The 15,799-nt window shown below is 43.0% G+C and overlaps 2 protein-coding genes across 3 annotated transcripts; both read left to right on the top strand.

Moving 5' to 3' along the window:
• Nucleotides 1-1,536: 1,536 nt before the first annotated feature.
• slmapb (sarcolemma associated protein b) lies at nucleotides 1,537-8,671 on the top strand. Of its 2 annotated transcripts, XM_030119377.1 has the most exons (10): nucleotides 1,537-1,663; nucleotides 1,813-1,872; nucleotides 3,635-3,763; nucleotides 3,846-3,920; nucleotides 4,024-4,326; nucleotides 4,872-5,142; nucleotides 5,313-5,484; nucleotides 6,127-6,261; nucleotides 6,951-7,038; nucleotides 7,465-8,671. In XM_030119377.1, the coding sequence occupies exons 2-9, from the start codon at nucleotides 1,821-1,823 to the stop codon at nucleotides 7,032-7,034; spliced, it is 1,221 nt and encodes a 406-aa protein (XP_029975237.1). In that variant the 5' UTR covers nucleotides 1,537-1,663; nucleotides 1,813-1,820; the 3' UTR covers nucleotides 7,035-7,038; nucleotides 7,465-8,671. The 2 variants fall into 2 exon arrangements, with proteins under 2 accessions (XP_029975237.1, XP_029975238.1); XM_030119378.1 differs by lacking the exon at nucleotides 6,951-7,038.
• A 3,437-nt stretch (nucleotides 8,672-12,108) lies between these two features.
• On the top strand, nucleotides 12,109-15,418 carry abhd6b (abhydrolase domain containing 6, acylglycerol lipase b). The gene is made up of 9 exons (XM_030118714.1): nucleotides 12,109-12,141; nucleotides 12,386-12,512; nucleotides 12,610-12,766; nucleotides 13,008-13,121; nucleotides 13,226-13,358; nucleotides 14,388-14,545; nucleotides 14,724-14,778; nucleotides 14,860-14,960; nucleotides 15,152-15,418. Exons 2-9 carry the CDS (start codon nucleotides 12,388-12,390, stop codon nucleotides 15,329-15,331), a joined length of 1,023 nt encoding a protein of 340 aa, XP_029974574.1. The 5' UTR covers nucleotides 12,109-12,141; nucleotides 12,386-12,387; the 3' UTR covers nucleotides 15,332-15,418.
• The last annotated feature ends 381 nt before the right edge of the window (nucleotides 15,419-15,799 follow it).

Here is a 15,799-nt window from a genome sequence, read left to right on the forward strand (position 1 = left end):
GGTAGCTCAATAGGTAATTTTGAAGATAATTGCCTACATACTGATGTTCTTCTAACCACTAAATATCCTGACTGGTATCCCGCTGCTCATGAACATTTTGGAGACAAGGCGAGATTCTCCATGAACTCAACATCCAAGTTCATCGCAAGTTCTGACCTTTGGTTTTACGCCATCTAAACAATTTTTGGATCCTTTTGGATCAAAAGATCAACATACCAATTTAGGTAATGGGATCCACATTCCTCAAACTTATTTTGAGTGATAGACGACCATGAGTCAGACATTTGGCATTGAGCTGCCAGAGGAGGGGGCGCAGGATGGTTCTGCAGTGTCTTCATGATTATTATTTGCCAGCCCGGCTCAGGGCTTTGGTCTGAGGGTGTAATCCAGTTTATGAAGCAAGATGGATGGAAAGACACGGAGCCATTGATAATGGACATTCTTCACCTGTTCCAAGCTGCTTGGACAAGCGTCATGAAACATGCCAACGGATCAAACGAGGAATGGTGTAGGAAAACAAATAATGGAGACTTAATAAGATCCAAGATATGTCATCTGGGTAAAGAACACTTCTATCGATTTTAGCAACTTTTTTTTTATAAGTCAAATATTCTAAAAGTCATTATTTTCAAATCATGCAAAGTTTTTCCACCAATAAGAATTCAACAGGTTATATAGAGTCTCTATAGAGATATGGCTGCAACTGTGGGAAGATGAAGGCAATGGAAGGCCCTCAGCACCTGTAGAGCGCTGCTGATTGGCTGGCTCCAGTCTGCAGAAGGCCGCCTTGGATCCTCACAGGTGGACCGTCATCGGCCAATAACACTCCCAAACCTGGCACAACAGAGTGAGAGAGAAAAGAAAAGCCATGCCTGGAGCCATTGCTCTTCATGAGGTAAACTACCACTTCTGGTAACTTACGCATTTCTTCCTGCCTGCTGCACTTAGTCTTGGGTTTTCAACCGTGCATCCGATACTGGTAAGTCCTATTTAAGCTCTTTTTGTGGGAGAGTACTCACAACAAAAATCAACTGATCTCATTTTTAGCCAGAATTTGTGTCATTTTGTCAGTTTTATACTTTCCAATAAGTTTTGGTATTTGGAAAAATGCAACTTACATGATAATATCAGCCTCAGAATATGCAGGGGTGAAAATCACAAGTACTTGTGTGTCATTTAAAGGGTTTAAAAAAGGGGGAAAAACATATCAAGAACAAATGATGAGACGTACGTTTGTTTAAATGAAGGGAAATAAAGTGTGTACACACACACACAACCACACACACAACAGACCCCCTGTGTCAGTGTGCAGCTGCAGATCACAGACCCAGTGTGGAGGGTGGTCCAGGGACTGAACAGCAGGGGGGGAGGGTCCTGTTTTCCAGGGATAGTCTTCATACACACAGGTATTGTGGAACGTGTACGACACCTAAAGTGCTCCTCCGTGTTCCTCAGTCAGTGATTTGAGCAGGTTGGCGTCGGTCCAGCAGTGTTCGGGGAGGTCTGGTGCACAGTGTCTCATCCCATCACCCCCCTCTCCTCCTCACTGTTTGGACTCTTCCGTTTCACATCTGAACAAATGTGATAGTTGGAGAAGAGTTGTTGATGTGAGGACTGCTGTATCCCCAGTCCAAAGAGATCTGCTCCTCCTGGATCAGCTCAGGTAAGAATTCCTGCTCAACCTTTTTGTCATCTCTGCAGCAGCCATTTTTTAAAACTGCCTTAAGATCAAAATGCAGTTTCCTGATCAAAAATACTAGTTTGTTGAAAAACAATGATGCTTGGTTTCAGTCTGTTTTATGTTTTTCACAGATAAGCAAATGGATCCGAAAGAGCTGAGTGACCCCCTGAACAACGTGTCACTGATTAAAGGTAACCTGCTCTATGGTTTTTCTTCTGGATGTAGAGAGATGGTGAATGACTTGGCATTATGTTGCTCCTGACACATCTTGGTTAGAGTGACAAGAGGGACAGAGGGTGTGAGTCACACTGGGAAAGTGTGAGTGGACCTGCGAGGACAGCCGAGGGCTTCGGAGGTTGATTCCTCTCCTGTGAAGTGTCTGAAGATGGAGTCTGTGCACAGAGGGCTCATGGGCTGATGAATGGACATTTCCTTTGACATCTAGGGTCACTAATTAAAACAAAAGAACAATGTGCCACTTCTCTGATTTATTATAGTAGAAGCATTCACAAGGACATTCATGACAAACATGGGCATTACAGCCAGTGAATCAATTTTGCATGAAGAATGAATTTGTAATGCTGCACTGCACGTTATACATGGGGCACAAAGCAAACAGTGTATTCATCACAACAGCACCTCAGTCTCATCAGATGAAGATATCTCCCACATTCACACCTAAAACATAACATTTTGTCCCTGTGTTCTGTGGTGAATAGCTTTAAATCGTGGAGATTTCTCTCTGTTCGGTTGAGGAATGCTCCCACATTCACTGGAGAGAAAACACGCAGCAGGGAAGGATGGACCGTGATGGCTGTAGCCTTCAGCACTCGGGCTAAAAAAAGACTTTCTCCTACATTTTTTTTCTCTGTCGTCACTTGAGGCAGTGTGATGCTAATATTCCCCAACTAGTCTGAGGGGTATTTTTACCCCCAGATTAATCCCATAACTATTTAGTCAGGTGTCATTCTGTGACATTAAGTCATAATTACTGTGATAACTAATGTTACTAAAGATAACGTGTTGCACCCTGTTCTGACATGCTCCTTATCCCTCCTGGTGTCTTCGCTGATTGTCACAGCGTGGCCAGACGACAGTCCGACAGGGAGCCCACTCACATTCTGACTGGCTCTCATACATATGCATACACGGGGAAACACGCAACCGGCGCTGCCCTCCGTCCTTTTGTCTCGCACACAGCGGGGCGGTCATGCGCTCCAGTTAGAGGGGGTGACCGGCTCGCAGCCTTTGTCTCGGGCCCAATCACTTCTAGATGTTTATCAGCGCCATCTAACAGTATTTGAACGTGCGTGCTTGCGTCATCAGGCGTGCAGTCTTCATGACAGACGCAGCACTTTCTGGTAAAAACCAGTCCTGTGGCGTGTCCATTTATGGTGCACATACTTGACCCGTCCCGGCTCCGGTTTTTGGCTCTGCCAAATGCTTGGGTCTGTGATGAGGTCACCTCTTTTCCTGGCGCTGATAGATTAGGGGATCAAGATATTCACTGGCTGTTTGCAAAGCACAAGTATTTGTGGAGCTTGTTTCCACCTCCAGGAAACACAACCGGCTCTTGACAACCACGTCTTTTGTGCATTGTTTACGCCAACTTACTATTAGCCGTGCACATGTGCTGGAGTATTGTATGTGGCTGAGTAATGGATCATTTTGAGAGAAATGCAGTAGTATCTATTTTTGGGTCAGTAATTAGTTTATGTAATAGGCCCGTTTTAATACCAAGGGAAATCATCTAGTATGTCAGCCCTGGTCAGATATTTGGGACTATAGCAGATTAAAAAAAAAAAAAAAGGTGTAACTTTCTGTTAACCTTGTAGTTTTCTTTCAGATGATGCTTTGAGAGAAAAATAAACTATGGCTTTGCTGCTAGATATTCATGTTGGGAGAATTCATTGTCCTGTTCTTACACATTTTTTTTCTGTATTTGTTCATCAGATGATCTAACCAGGTCAAACATGGGCTCGTCCGGTGATGCCGAAAAAACTATCCAGCGGCTCAATGACGAACTCCGAGAGGCTCAAGAGCTGGCCAACACGGAGAAGCATAAATACATGGAGCTGCAGGGTAATGGAAAAGCTCTTTTAATTATCCAATGTCAGTCTGAACACGCACAGCTGAGTGAAATAAATGTTGCTGTGTTGCTTAGGACTGCTGGAGGAAGAGAGAAATGAAAATAAACAACAAGCTGATGAGTCAGCGAGACAGATCAAACTTCTTCAAGGTGCAGTCTTGTGCTTGTGGTTTGGAAATGCGTCTGTTTTTTTGCTGAAATGCAGAGTAAAATGTCTGCGTGCCAACGTAAACTCTGCTGCTGATCCGGACAGGCCAGCTGCTGCAGCTTCAAGGTGAGACGGACGCCCTCAGACAGCAGATCGATGCCTCGTCCGGTTCGCGCGACGAGCTGCAGAGCGCGCGCGATGAGGTGAAGTCCCTGAAACGTGCCCTGGAGGCCGCCGCCGCCGAGCGGGACCGCGACGTCGCCGCTCTCCAGTCCAACCTGGCGACCATCTCCGGGGATCTGGACAAGTGGCGCCAGACCGCCAGCAGATACGAGCGCGAGATCAGCGGCCTGCAGCAGGACCTTCAGCAGCAGAGCAAACAGTGGCAGAAGACTGCAGAGATACAGGGTAACGCCACGTTCAGACATGGCAGTTCGATAATGGAACAACTTGCAAAATCAGACTCAAAGCTTTGTGTTACGTGTATATAAAACAAAACACCTATACAAATGTTTCCAGTGGAAATAAGGAAAAAAAAAAAAAATTGCTCATTTAGAATCTGATGGAAACATTTCCCCAAAGAGTTTGAAAGCCACAAAAAAAGTAAAATCCACTGGAGTTTCTTTAAATATATTTTTATCACTAAGGAAAAAAAAACTGCGTCAAACAAATGAATTAACATTTTTGACATTTAAGAAAATCAATGCGTGACTAACTGCACTTCCAATAAAATGACGCTGCGTTACATAATGAAGCTCTGTAGCAAAGTTCAACTTGGAAATGACTCTGATTTCTGTTTGTGACAGTCATTTAATATCCACTGTAAACTAAACCGAGTGAAGACAAATGGGGGAGGATTTGCAGTGATTCTGACTGTCTCTGTCAGTGCAGTGGGAGCAGACCATGTGCTCGTGGAATGCTTGGTTACATAAACCTTTCCTCCTCTCCCGCAGCCGGCGAGCTGCAGTCCATCCAGGCGGAGTGCAGTGGCCTTCAGAAGGAGTGCTCGGCGCTGCGGTCCGAGAGGCAGGACGCCGTGAACAGGCAGCAGAAGGAGAAGAATGCTCTGCAGAGCGAGTGCGCCTCCCTCAAGGCTGAGAAAGAGGAGCTCCTCAAGGCTCACCAGAAAGAGAAGGGCAAACTGCAGGGCGAGGGTGCTGCGCTGCGCACGGAGAAGGAGGCGGCGCTGCAGAAGCAGCAGCAGCTGGAGAAGGACCTTACCAGGTCAGTGCGCTCGTGGAGATCACCGGGAGCTCGGCTTCGCCTCCGCGTCGGTGCTCCCTTCTCTCTCATTTGCTTGTTCGACCACAGCATGTTTGTGCAGTTTACCACATGCCGCACTTCTTGTCACTGCTTCCCCTTTTAAACTCGGTGTTGTTCTTTCTTTCTGAAAGCTTGCGTGCCCAGAATGCCGAGCTCAACGGCAGCCTCAGAGGCCTGGAGAGATCCCAGCAGGAGCTGGAGGAGAAGCTGCAGGCCCTGAAGCTGCAGCACCAGCAGGACAGCAGCAAGCTGCAAACACAACTGGAGGAGGCGAACAGCCGCAGCGTGGCTCTGCAGTGTGAGGTACGCTCCGAAATACGCAATAAATCCACCAAGGCCGTCCACTGTCTTCCACTCCTGGTGTCAGAACGTGTCTGTCTTTTACTCCCTTCTTTCACTTCTGCAAATGAGAGCTTTTAAACCACGTGAGACAATTTTCTGTCTGAAAAAGTTGCAGTGCTGTGCATATGCTGTGCATATTTTAAGTAATGAGTTCTATGTGGGCATGACACGGAGAGAATTGAAAGACGTCACTTCAAAATGGTTTCCTTATTTTTACAGAGACATTGACCTTAACAAAACTGATTGGTGAGGCTCGTTCTCAAAAAAGAGTCAAATTTACGACTTTTTTCCTCATAATGTCGACCGATAAATGTCTTCTAAAGGTCATTTCAGAGAATTTCAGATTACGACTGATCATTCCCAGAAAACGTCTGTTAAATGTAATGCTCTGGGCTTTTTCTCCGCCTCCTTGTCAATGGGTGCTTTTACACTGGAATGTGACGCATTTGTAATCAATTTGTCTGAAAATGCAATTTCATACAACAGTGCATCAGTTGATCAGTCGCACATCCGGAAACAGTGTCGTCACATAAATCAAACATTGTCTTGTATGTATTCCGGCCATGAGGGGAGTTTTGAAATGCTGTGCTGTGCTTCACGCAGTGTGATGAGGCGAAGACGGAGCTGTCAGACCTGAAGGCCAAATATGAGAAGAGCGAGCAGGAAAGAGAGTCGACGGCAGCCGAGCTGGAGGAGTGCAAAGCCGGCATGAAGGAGCTCCAGGACAAAGGAGCGAAGGTAAGCCCTCCAGCGTCACACACTGGATCTTACATTCAAAATCAGATGAAACAAACAAATCCTGGTTTCACTTTTAGCTGTTTGGATTTGATAGCATGATCTTCGCTTCCAAGTTACTGCACAGCGTGGAGCATCTGTATATTTGGAGAAGGCATTAAGAGGATTCTTCTTTTTTTTTTTTTGTTGACATCAGTATCATTTTTATCCGAACGCACCTGCTGCCCTCGTTCCTCTGTTGTCTTTTTTTGATGTTCACACACACAAATACAAAATGTCAGGCCAGAGACAGCTGCTAACCCTAACCCAGTCCACCCCTGGCACACTGCGGGGTTACAAGAGGCTTAACATGGTGTACATACCTTTGCATTAAACAGCCAATCGGAACCGGCAGCACTATGGGTGCTTTAAGGTCAGATAGTGCAGCGAAATACCGCGATGTTAAAAATGGGTAAACCAAACATAACAGGATGAATCTAATGACCTACAGCCTTCCATATTGGTTCAGGGTGTGTGTTTTTTCTGGCTGGGCACACCCCAGACTGCCTCATGCTTTGTGTCTGTATGTGTGAACACTGTTACACACTGTTTAGCTCTGAGTGCCACTTGAGAGATGTATTAATAAAAGCCACGCCCAAACCGGAGTATGTCCCATTGCAGTTGATTACTATAATATCCCTTCCCTTCTGTAGACCTCCCTATTGCTGCCTGTTCAAGCCATAGTCATCGGTCTTATCCTGGCTTTGCTGTATTGGTGCTTCGGCGCATTGTGGTAGTAAGGTACACATTACTCCTGTCAAATTGGTCCTTCATTGTCATCAGTGTCTTTTATATCATTGCATGACCCTAATGGGAATTTCTTTCCTGCTTCTCCCAGAATGCCTTCCTCAGAGGAATCTCCCCTAAATTAAAACATCATCTTGGAAATCTAACTTCTATACCCAACGTCTTGCATCTGTTTGTCCCATCTGGTTGGCTAATGCTTAACAACTGTTTCTCTCAGTTGGCTTGGATGACGCTTCTCTTTATCTGATAGAGCTTTTTTTTTGTTTTGTTTTGTTTTGTTTGTTTGACTTCCATTCCCTGTGCGCTGCGCTTGATCTCGGGGACAAGCTCCCTCTGTCAAAGCTTCTGGAGATCCCTGGATTTGGGCGGTTTCATGCGATGGCGCTCAAGTTTCCATTTCTGTGTGGCTGCTTGTTTCAGAAGCTGTGGATGATCTGGGGGCCGGTGGCTGCCGTGGCTCTGACAGCTGTGACTGCGGCTGTCCTCTTCAGGACCTGAGGGCAACACACACACACACACACACACACACACGCGCGCAAAGGCACAGATGAACCCTTATTTGTCATCAGATGTCAGTACTTGCTCCCTTATCATATCTGCACTGTTACTTAGGGGGGCTCCTGTTTAAATGGGTTTAATTCTTAAGATGCTCTATTTTAGATGGAAGAGAAGTTTTTCAGTGTGAATCAGTATGTCTGGTACTTGAAGGTCATCTAGTTGGGTTGTGTTTTGTTTACCTTTTAACTTATAGAGTTATCCAATAATGAATGTAAGCATAATTTTCTATTCTAGGCATCTGTTTTAGGAGTTTGATTCTCTCTTAATGTAGCACATCTGTGCAATCAGAATAATAAAGATTATCAGAGTCAAATGGCCTGTGATGGATGTTGACTGTTGGAGATGAGTAACAGTGGATCAGTGTGAGAACAGAAAGCGGCTTCGCCCAGCAGGACTTTTTTTTTCTCCTTACTTTTTCAATGGAGCGTCACTAAACACAACCCGAGCCTTTAGAGTTATCTTCCTCGCTGATATGATTGATATCTTGACTGCAGATAAGGTGCGAGTATTTGACTTCTGCTTTCCATTGAAGATAAACGAAGATGAAGTTTCCTTAAACTGCGTCATTTGACTCAGCAGCTCGGCCTCTTTAACGATTTTATTTGAATTCCGCAGCATCACTGTGCCAATGATGAACTCATATTTAACTATCGATCCTTAACTGCTCATCATCTGTACACAAAAGGAGAGTCGGGGTCTCGTCACATGCCATAAAGTTCACTTTAAGTAGATTCTCTTCCACGTTTTAGCAGCAGCCTCAAGTTTGGATTTATTGAATCGATATGTTGCTAATCTGATAAAAGTCCAAAGTTAAATTCTTGTTCACTCGTTCTATTGGTTTTATTAACGTTTGCATGCATTTTAGGAGTTATTGGAAAATGTTTAATTTTTCATTACATATATGAATTAATTTGATGTAATAAAGATAATTTTGAATCTTTTCCCCTGTAAATAACTACAAAGTCTATGTATTTTGTAAGCAGTTGAAGGTTCTAGTTTCTTGGATTTAAAGATTATGAATAATTGCTCTAAAATGTTAAAGTGACCTCAAATAAAGTTTATTGCACCTCGCTTAACCGGGCTGTCACTGAACCAAATAAACCTGTGTGTGTGTGTGTGTGGGCTTTCTTTCCTCCAAATTACCAGCACCAAAGTTCCAATGCACAAGATAGAAATGTGTGTTGTGCAGATTTAATTACTCCTACATTCAGCAAAGTATTCCAGCTGCTCCCCATTACACTCACATTGCATTTAAAGAAGCTGGCTGGAGCGGAGTTCACGGAGTTTTCCTTAAGAGATCGTGACGGGTATTGTCAGGTGAAACAGTAAAACTAAAAGCATGGATTTATATGGATATGTTTGTACAGTGCCCTGCAGCTTCACCTGTATGGTGGTAACTCCTTATTGCTGCTCCGGAGGTGCAGAATCACAGTATAAAGTCCAATCTAAACATCGTGCATCAGTATCGCCATGTGCAATAAATATAGGGATCGTCTGCATACAGTGAATAACGATCCACTCACACAGTTTATTTAAACACTCAGGGATATTCTAAGTTCTGTTCGTGACTCCAGACTTTTAAATTTGCATGTTCTTCCTGTGCATCCATGGGTTTCGTTCATATTCTCTGGCTTCTTTTCACAGTCGAAAATACATGTCTCTGTCCAAACTGCCTGTTAATGTGCATGAGGGATTGTTTGTAAGCAGGGTTTGTCTCCCTGCTTACAGCCTAATGAGAACTGAAATCTCAGTCAAGTTAAATGAGGGTTCTGTCTTGGCAGCACCAAAATATAGAAGAGCTTCTTCAGTGTTATTTTATATCTGAAGGTCATCTTCCCCATCATGAGATCTTAAGTGAAAATACAGATGGAAGGATGACTGAAGTTTCATCAATCAGGACTAACTTCCACAGTAGAACTGCTGAAGTGAACTACTTTTAGGGGATTTCTTTTATTTCCAAGAGAACTGTGGAAAAAATGGATTAATTTAAGCCACACACTGTGCAGTTGATTTCACTCTTTCACATCCTAAAGCCTAAACCACACCCGAGAGTTGCATTTTTTTTTTTTTTTTTTTTTTTTTTTTTTTGCGTAGCTGCTTTAAAAAAAATAGGCTTAGCAAACAAAGTTTCACTAAAAGTGCAGAAAGCTCAGCCTCTGATGCCCGAACTTCAATTTTCCTCTCTGTGTGTTGCCTGCTGAGTCATCTGGGTCTTGGATGTGAACAGCTGGAGTCGCCCTTTAAGAGAGGAGGAGAGACGTCACTTGACGCTAATGCAGTCTGATCGTCTGATTTGTTACTGCACACACACACACACACACACACGAATTCCTTGGCCTATACAGCAAATGTCTCTTATTTTTAACATTTGAATCTTTTCTTCTGTTTGCATCTTCATTACTATTTGATTGAATTTCCGTCATGACATCTCTCAGCCTTCACCCCCTCTGCACCTGCTCCCTAATCCATCCGTGGCTGCAGTGACCTTTCTATGAGGTTCAGCAGACTGAACTGCCGGTGCAGCGACGTCCTTGAAATGGACTGACCACACTGAGGCCAGATCTCCGAGGGAGGACAGAGTGGATTTCTCAACAGGATAAAGTCTGTGTCCAAATGTCAGATTTCACAATGTCCACAGGGTCATCACTTTACAGGAAATCTCTTGCCCGACATGAATAAGCTGTCCACTTTGACACACCTGATCCACGTTTTTTCAGTCAGAAAGATCGTCCACAGGATTCAAGCAGAGGAGAAACCCGGCGTCCTATATTAAACCCAAATATGAGAATCATCCCCATCCAGTGCGAGCTTCCCTGCACAGTTGCCGTGACCATTTGTTCTGCTCTAGTTTGTATTTAGGTCATCTGTAGTGGACCAGAGATGTGGCAGAATGAATCAGTGGCTGGTCCAACTACCGCATTTTAGACATTATGAAGCTACAATTCATGTTTGTTCATGTAAACAATTTAATGAAATTTTGCAAATTATTCCATGTCTGCAGTAACACACATCATTTCTGTCATTTAGCTGTAAAGTCATTCACATGGACAAATTTAATTGTTTTGGATTGAGATATTTCCTGAAGGGAAAGAGGTGATTCTTTGCCAATGTAGTCTCTTTATTTGATACAAAACTGTGCTATATGCGTGACTGTGAAGTATCAAGTCAAGCTGGGATTTGAGATATGGTTGAGTCTCTGGGAGGGTTTGACCCAAAGAAAATACTTTGTAATGTTGTAGCTGCATCAGTTCACGTTGACATTTTTGTAAGTAGTCCAAAGTACTCTGTATTTCTATGTGTGGGTGTGAAAGAGAGAGAGAGAGAGAGAGAGAGAGAGAGAGAGAGAGAGAGAGAGAGAGAGCGAGAGAGAGAGAGAATGTGTGTGCCAGCGCCCTGCTGCCTCTATTCTGACCCCCAGTGGTATGTTTTGGCTTTGAACTTGTGGTGATGTTGGAGCTTGTGCAGATTTCTTTGGCCTTTGGATTCTCAGACTGACAGTGAAGTTCTCAAATATCCACTGACTATGGTGTATTTGACAAACTCAACTAATGCATCTATTTAGAAGCATGTTTAAACTCTCCTGATTTGAGAACATATGAACCCAGTAGATATCAATTTTAAATTTCACAAACCACACTTCCCTACTACCTTAAATTCTCTATTGGACATCATGCATAGATTTACAGCCGCAATCTTTAATGAGAGCAAAGAATTAAACACCTTAATTTTCCATAGTTATTCTGTTAGTGATGGAAAAAAAGAAGCTGAAAAGTGTAGACATCGAACCTGAGACATTCACTCTGTGAGGAAACAGCACTGACCACTACAACACTGTACAGTCAGTCAAATATCATACTTTATAATCCAGGCTTCATGTTGACTTCAACCTGATAATGGGCAAAGTGCTCAAACTGTCAAAAGAAAAACATGAAAAAGAAATACAGTTTCTAACCTGTATTCATGAAAAAATTGGATTTTGCTTCAAACATAGAAAAAGTCAAGCAGCAATCAAAAGCAGTACTAAATTTCAGAAATATTTATCATTTTAACACATTGAGAAAGCATGATGTTTATATTTTGATATCACATGGTATTTACTCCCTTTAAAAAAATCAACTCTGAATATTTCCTTTATTATTTGATTCTTCTCTCTTAATTCTGTTCTCTTTATTTGTGATTGTTCACAATATTTATGTTATGCAATGTTCATGTGAACTGCTTCTTCAGTGTATTTACGCTGCGCAGTCTGGGCCGCACGTTCACTTTAAAACATTGATCGAATCGTGTGTTGGCCCGGTTTTCCACAATGATGAGTAATAATCAATGAGTCTATCCGGAGCACACATAATCTGACAGGACCTACAGCTCTCTGAGCAGGGGAAGGTTTCATTTCAGGCTTTCACAAAGATACATTGATAATTTTCTCCCTTTGTAGTTCAAACAACAGCTGAAAAAGTAACATACTCCTGTCTGTATGAGGTTTTTTTTTTTTTTAGTTTGTGGCAGAGGAAACAAAGAGAGGAAATAATCGACTGAAAGGTAACTATTCAGTTTATTGAAACTGCATGATGCATAACTGGAAAATGCTATTATTTTACCACTGGTTTTATGCTATTGTTTCTTTATAAGTGCACAGAGGTCAAGACAGAGTTTCTGTCTGCTGCAGGTCTTTTAAGGCAGCTTTCACTCGTTCTCCTAACAACACACGCTTTACATGTGGAGGCATGATGGAGCCTCCGCCCTGATGTGTAACGTTTGCATGTGTTCCTGTGTTTTAGTTGAGCCATGGCAGCTGATCTCGATGTAATGAACCTGTTCATCATCGCTGGGGGGACGCTGGCTATTCCCATTCTTGCTTTCCTGGCTTCTTTCCTTCTTTGGCCCTCTGCACTCATTAAAGTTTATTACTGGTAAGATTTTTTTAGCTGTAGAACATTTTAAATGATTTATTTAAATGTTGAGATGATAATTTTTGCACACATTGCAAACATCCATGTTTGGACTCAGGTACTGGAGGAGGACTCTGGGCCTGCAGGTGCGCTTCGCAGACTGTGGCGGGTATCGCTTCTGTTACTCCTGCAGAGGAAAGCCGGGGATGAGACCTTCTATCCTGATGCTGCACGGCTTCTCTGCTCACAAAGACACGTGGCTCACTGTCGTCAAGGTCGGGCAAAACGCAAACACCTACATACATGAAGTCAATCTTTGAAGATATTATTTTGACCTCTGACCTCCTAACTGGACCTGATTCTGAGGTCCACTCCTCAAGTTCCGATTAAGTCAGCTTTTCTAAGGAGACTTTATTTTTAGTCTTTTTGAATTCATCTGTTTCTTAGTCTTTGTACATTAATGGAAATTACCTGTATTTTTAATTTTCTTTTTTTTTTTTTTTTTTTCTGGTGCAGTATCTACCAAAACATCTGCACATCGTGTGTGTGGACATGCCGGGCCATGAGGGGACGACCCGCACCAACATGGAGGATTACTCCATTGATGGTCAGGTCCAAAGGATCCGTCAGGTATATCTCAAGAGATTTTATCTTTAAATATGTTATTGTTAAATGTTTCGACTGAAACCTTTTTTTTTGTTTTGTTTTGTTTTTGATTGGATCATTCTTCTCAGTTTGTGCAAACAATTCGCTTGAATCGGAAACCGTTCCACCTGGTGGGAACCGCAATGGGGGGAAATGTAGCTGGAGTTTACGCAGCCTGCTTTCCCTCAGAGGTCTGCAGCATGACCCTCATCTGCCCCGACGGTCAGTCATGCTGTCAGTTCTCAGCTGTTTTCATTCCTGCTTTCAGCTATTTTACCATCTTCAACTATTTTTTTTCTTGTGATACACGATAAGAGTCTCTTCAAAGGATTGTGGCTTCAGCAACACTTAAATTAAGACGGATATTATTCACCAGCACAGAGCAGCTGAAAAGACGCCTGCAGACCTCTGGTTTAACCCTTCATTTTCTAAAACCTGTGTAAATTGAAGTGCTGCTGAAGATTATTCCTGCACTTCAAAGTGGTTTAAAAGTTTGTGAAATCACACATATTTGACCATTTCTCACTAAAAAGCCTTTTTAAATGGCATTTAGTCTCCCTTAATGATCGCCTGTACATTTATTGTTTATTATTGTTCAACAATATGTGCTTTACAAAGAAGATGCATTTAACATGACTTACTAGACTGCTGTGGGTGTGAGTGCACAGAGCATTTTATCAAGAACAGCTTTTATGGATGAGTATGAGTATAAATCAAGTTTCAACCCTCTGAAGCCAAAGAAAATGATTATTATGTGTTTGACATGTCAGAGTTTTTTGGATCTCATCCAAAGAAAAGTTCGATGCAGAAATGAATAAATGTCATTTAAAGTAACATTTGGACATCCTCCAAGGCTTTTAAAAGCTCTTCACAGCTTCAGAGGAAATAGAAAAAAACTCTTCAGATGCCACAGAGGAATATTGTGAATCCAAACATCTTTCAGACAAAACGAACGTGCTGTCGCGGCGGTCTACAGGGTGGTTGAATGGAAAAAAATGTCACCGTTGCAAATGCTGAAATATTCTGCCTCTGAGTCAGGTTTCTGAAATATTTGATCTTCCATTCCCCGTCATGCTGTTCTGTTCCATTAATAATTTCAATTAAACACACTGATTATCTATTTGAGTAGAAGTCTGTTTTTAAAAAAACATAAAATCTGTCATTGCATCGGTGCAGACCTTCATTCAGTTTGACCTGTTTTACCAAAACAACGCCAGTTTGTATTCTGTGAGCTCTGGTTCTGTCCTGCAGGTATACGACATCCATGTGAGACCAAATTTGACAATCATCTGCAGGACCTGGAGCACAGCAATTACACCCTCAGCATCCCGCTGATCCCCACCACACCGGAGGAGATGGAGGACATGTTCAGGCTGTGTTCCCATGTTCGCTACAAAATTCCTTATCAGGTCAGAATACCGACGTCCTGTTTGCATTTTCTACACTAACCAAATGCAGGACCAAATATCCAAATCCATGAAGCATCATTTCATCCTCTTTGTACCAATCACACAAACTACACAACAAACGGAAGAAGAGATGGTGGTAAAGTGCTGAAACTTTGTTAACATTATTGTAATAATCTAGATTCTCCAAGGACTGGTCGATGTCCGACAGCCCCACAACACATTTTACCAAGAGGGTGAGTTTGAAACATATAACTCATTATTTTCTACACTGACTGGAAAAGAAAAACAGTGTTCTTTTCCTTTTCCTTTATCAGTATTTCTGGAGATCATTGGTGAGAAATCAAGATATGCATTACAGGAGCACCTGCAGCAAATAAAAGCACCTTTACAAGTGATATGGGGCAAACAAGACCAGGTAATGAAGATCTCCCACTAATGCAATGAGTCACAAAAGCCTAGATAAATACATAAGTGATTACCAGGCAGCTTTTGCTTCTAAACTAATCCTTGGCTCAAGTTTCTCTGGTGGCTCAAGTGATGTCTCAGAGGAAGTTGAGTCTTGTATTCCCATGCACATGACACTGATACCAGTGTCCTTTTGTCCAGGTGGTGGATGTGTCTGGAGCAGCGGTGATTTCAGAGATGTTGCCTGGATGCAGAGTAGATCTGCTGGAGAACTGTGGACACTCTGTTGTGATGGAGAAACCTTGTCGGACCGCCAAACTCATCCTGGACTTCATCATCCTGCAGCAAAATGCCAGGAGTGGCACAAAGAAATCCTGCTGAGCTGAAGACTGCTGCTTTTTATGCTTCATATGTTCCACAGACGTGATGCACATGCAGACCCCACAAATGTACATTGAGGCAATAAGCAAGAATGAAGGGTTCATATTTTTATTAAACGCTCCAATTCGATGCATTTTATGTACTTTGAAGTGTATTGCAATAAAAAAGTGTTGTGCATTGACGTTTGTGCTTGTGTGTGTCTCCATCGAGGAGTTGTGCCCATGCAGAGGAGCCCTAAGCAGAAACCTGGAGCAGGACAATTCAGCCTGCTGCAGCAGGTTTGTGCAGCCTGCAGCAGGAGCCTGAAGCCTGCAGCAGGAACCCAAAGGTTGCAGCACTATTGCATGAGCCTGTTGCAGCAGGAAGCTGTAGCAGAGTCCAGCAGCTTCCACCCTGCAGGAGGATAGTGCAGCCTACCACAGGAGCCTTCAGCAGAGGAATACAGCAGGAGTTTGCAGCCTGCAGTCG

This window comes from Salarias fasciatus, chromosome 20 (genome assembly GCF_902148845.1).
Source record: "Salarias fasciatus chromosome 20, fSalaFa1.1, whole genome shotgun sequence".
NCBI classification, from domain to species: Eukaryota; Metazoa; Chordata; class Actinopteri; order Blenniiformes; family Blenniidae; genus Salarias; species Salarias fasciatus.

Coding starts and splice junctions, on each gene's coding strand:
- abhd6b (XM_030118714.1), top strand. CDS start 12,388: ATGGCAGCTGATCTCGATGTAATGAACCTGTTCATCATCGCTGGGGGG. Junction 13,122..13,225: donor AGGTCCAAAGGATCCGTCAG/GTATATCTCAAG, acceptor CATTCTTCTCAG/TTTGTGCAAACAATTCGCTT. Junction 14,961..15,151: donor TATGGGGCAAACAAGACCAG/GTAATGAAGATC, acceptor CCTTTTGTCCAG/GTGGTGGATGTGTCTGGAGC.
- slmapb (XM_030119377.1), top strand. CDS start 1,821: ATGGATCCGAAAGAGCTGAGTGACCCCCTGAACAACGTGTCACTGATT. Junction 5,143..5,312: donor CTGGAGAAGGACCTTACCAG/GTCAGTGCGCTC, acceptor TCTTTCTGAAAG/CTTGCGTGCCCAGAATGCCG. Junction 5,485..6,126: donor GCGTGGCTCTGCAGTGTGAG/GTACGCTCCGAA, acceptor TGCTTCACGCAG/TGTGATGAGGCGAAGACGGA.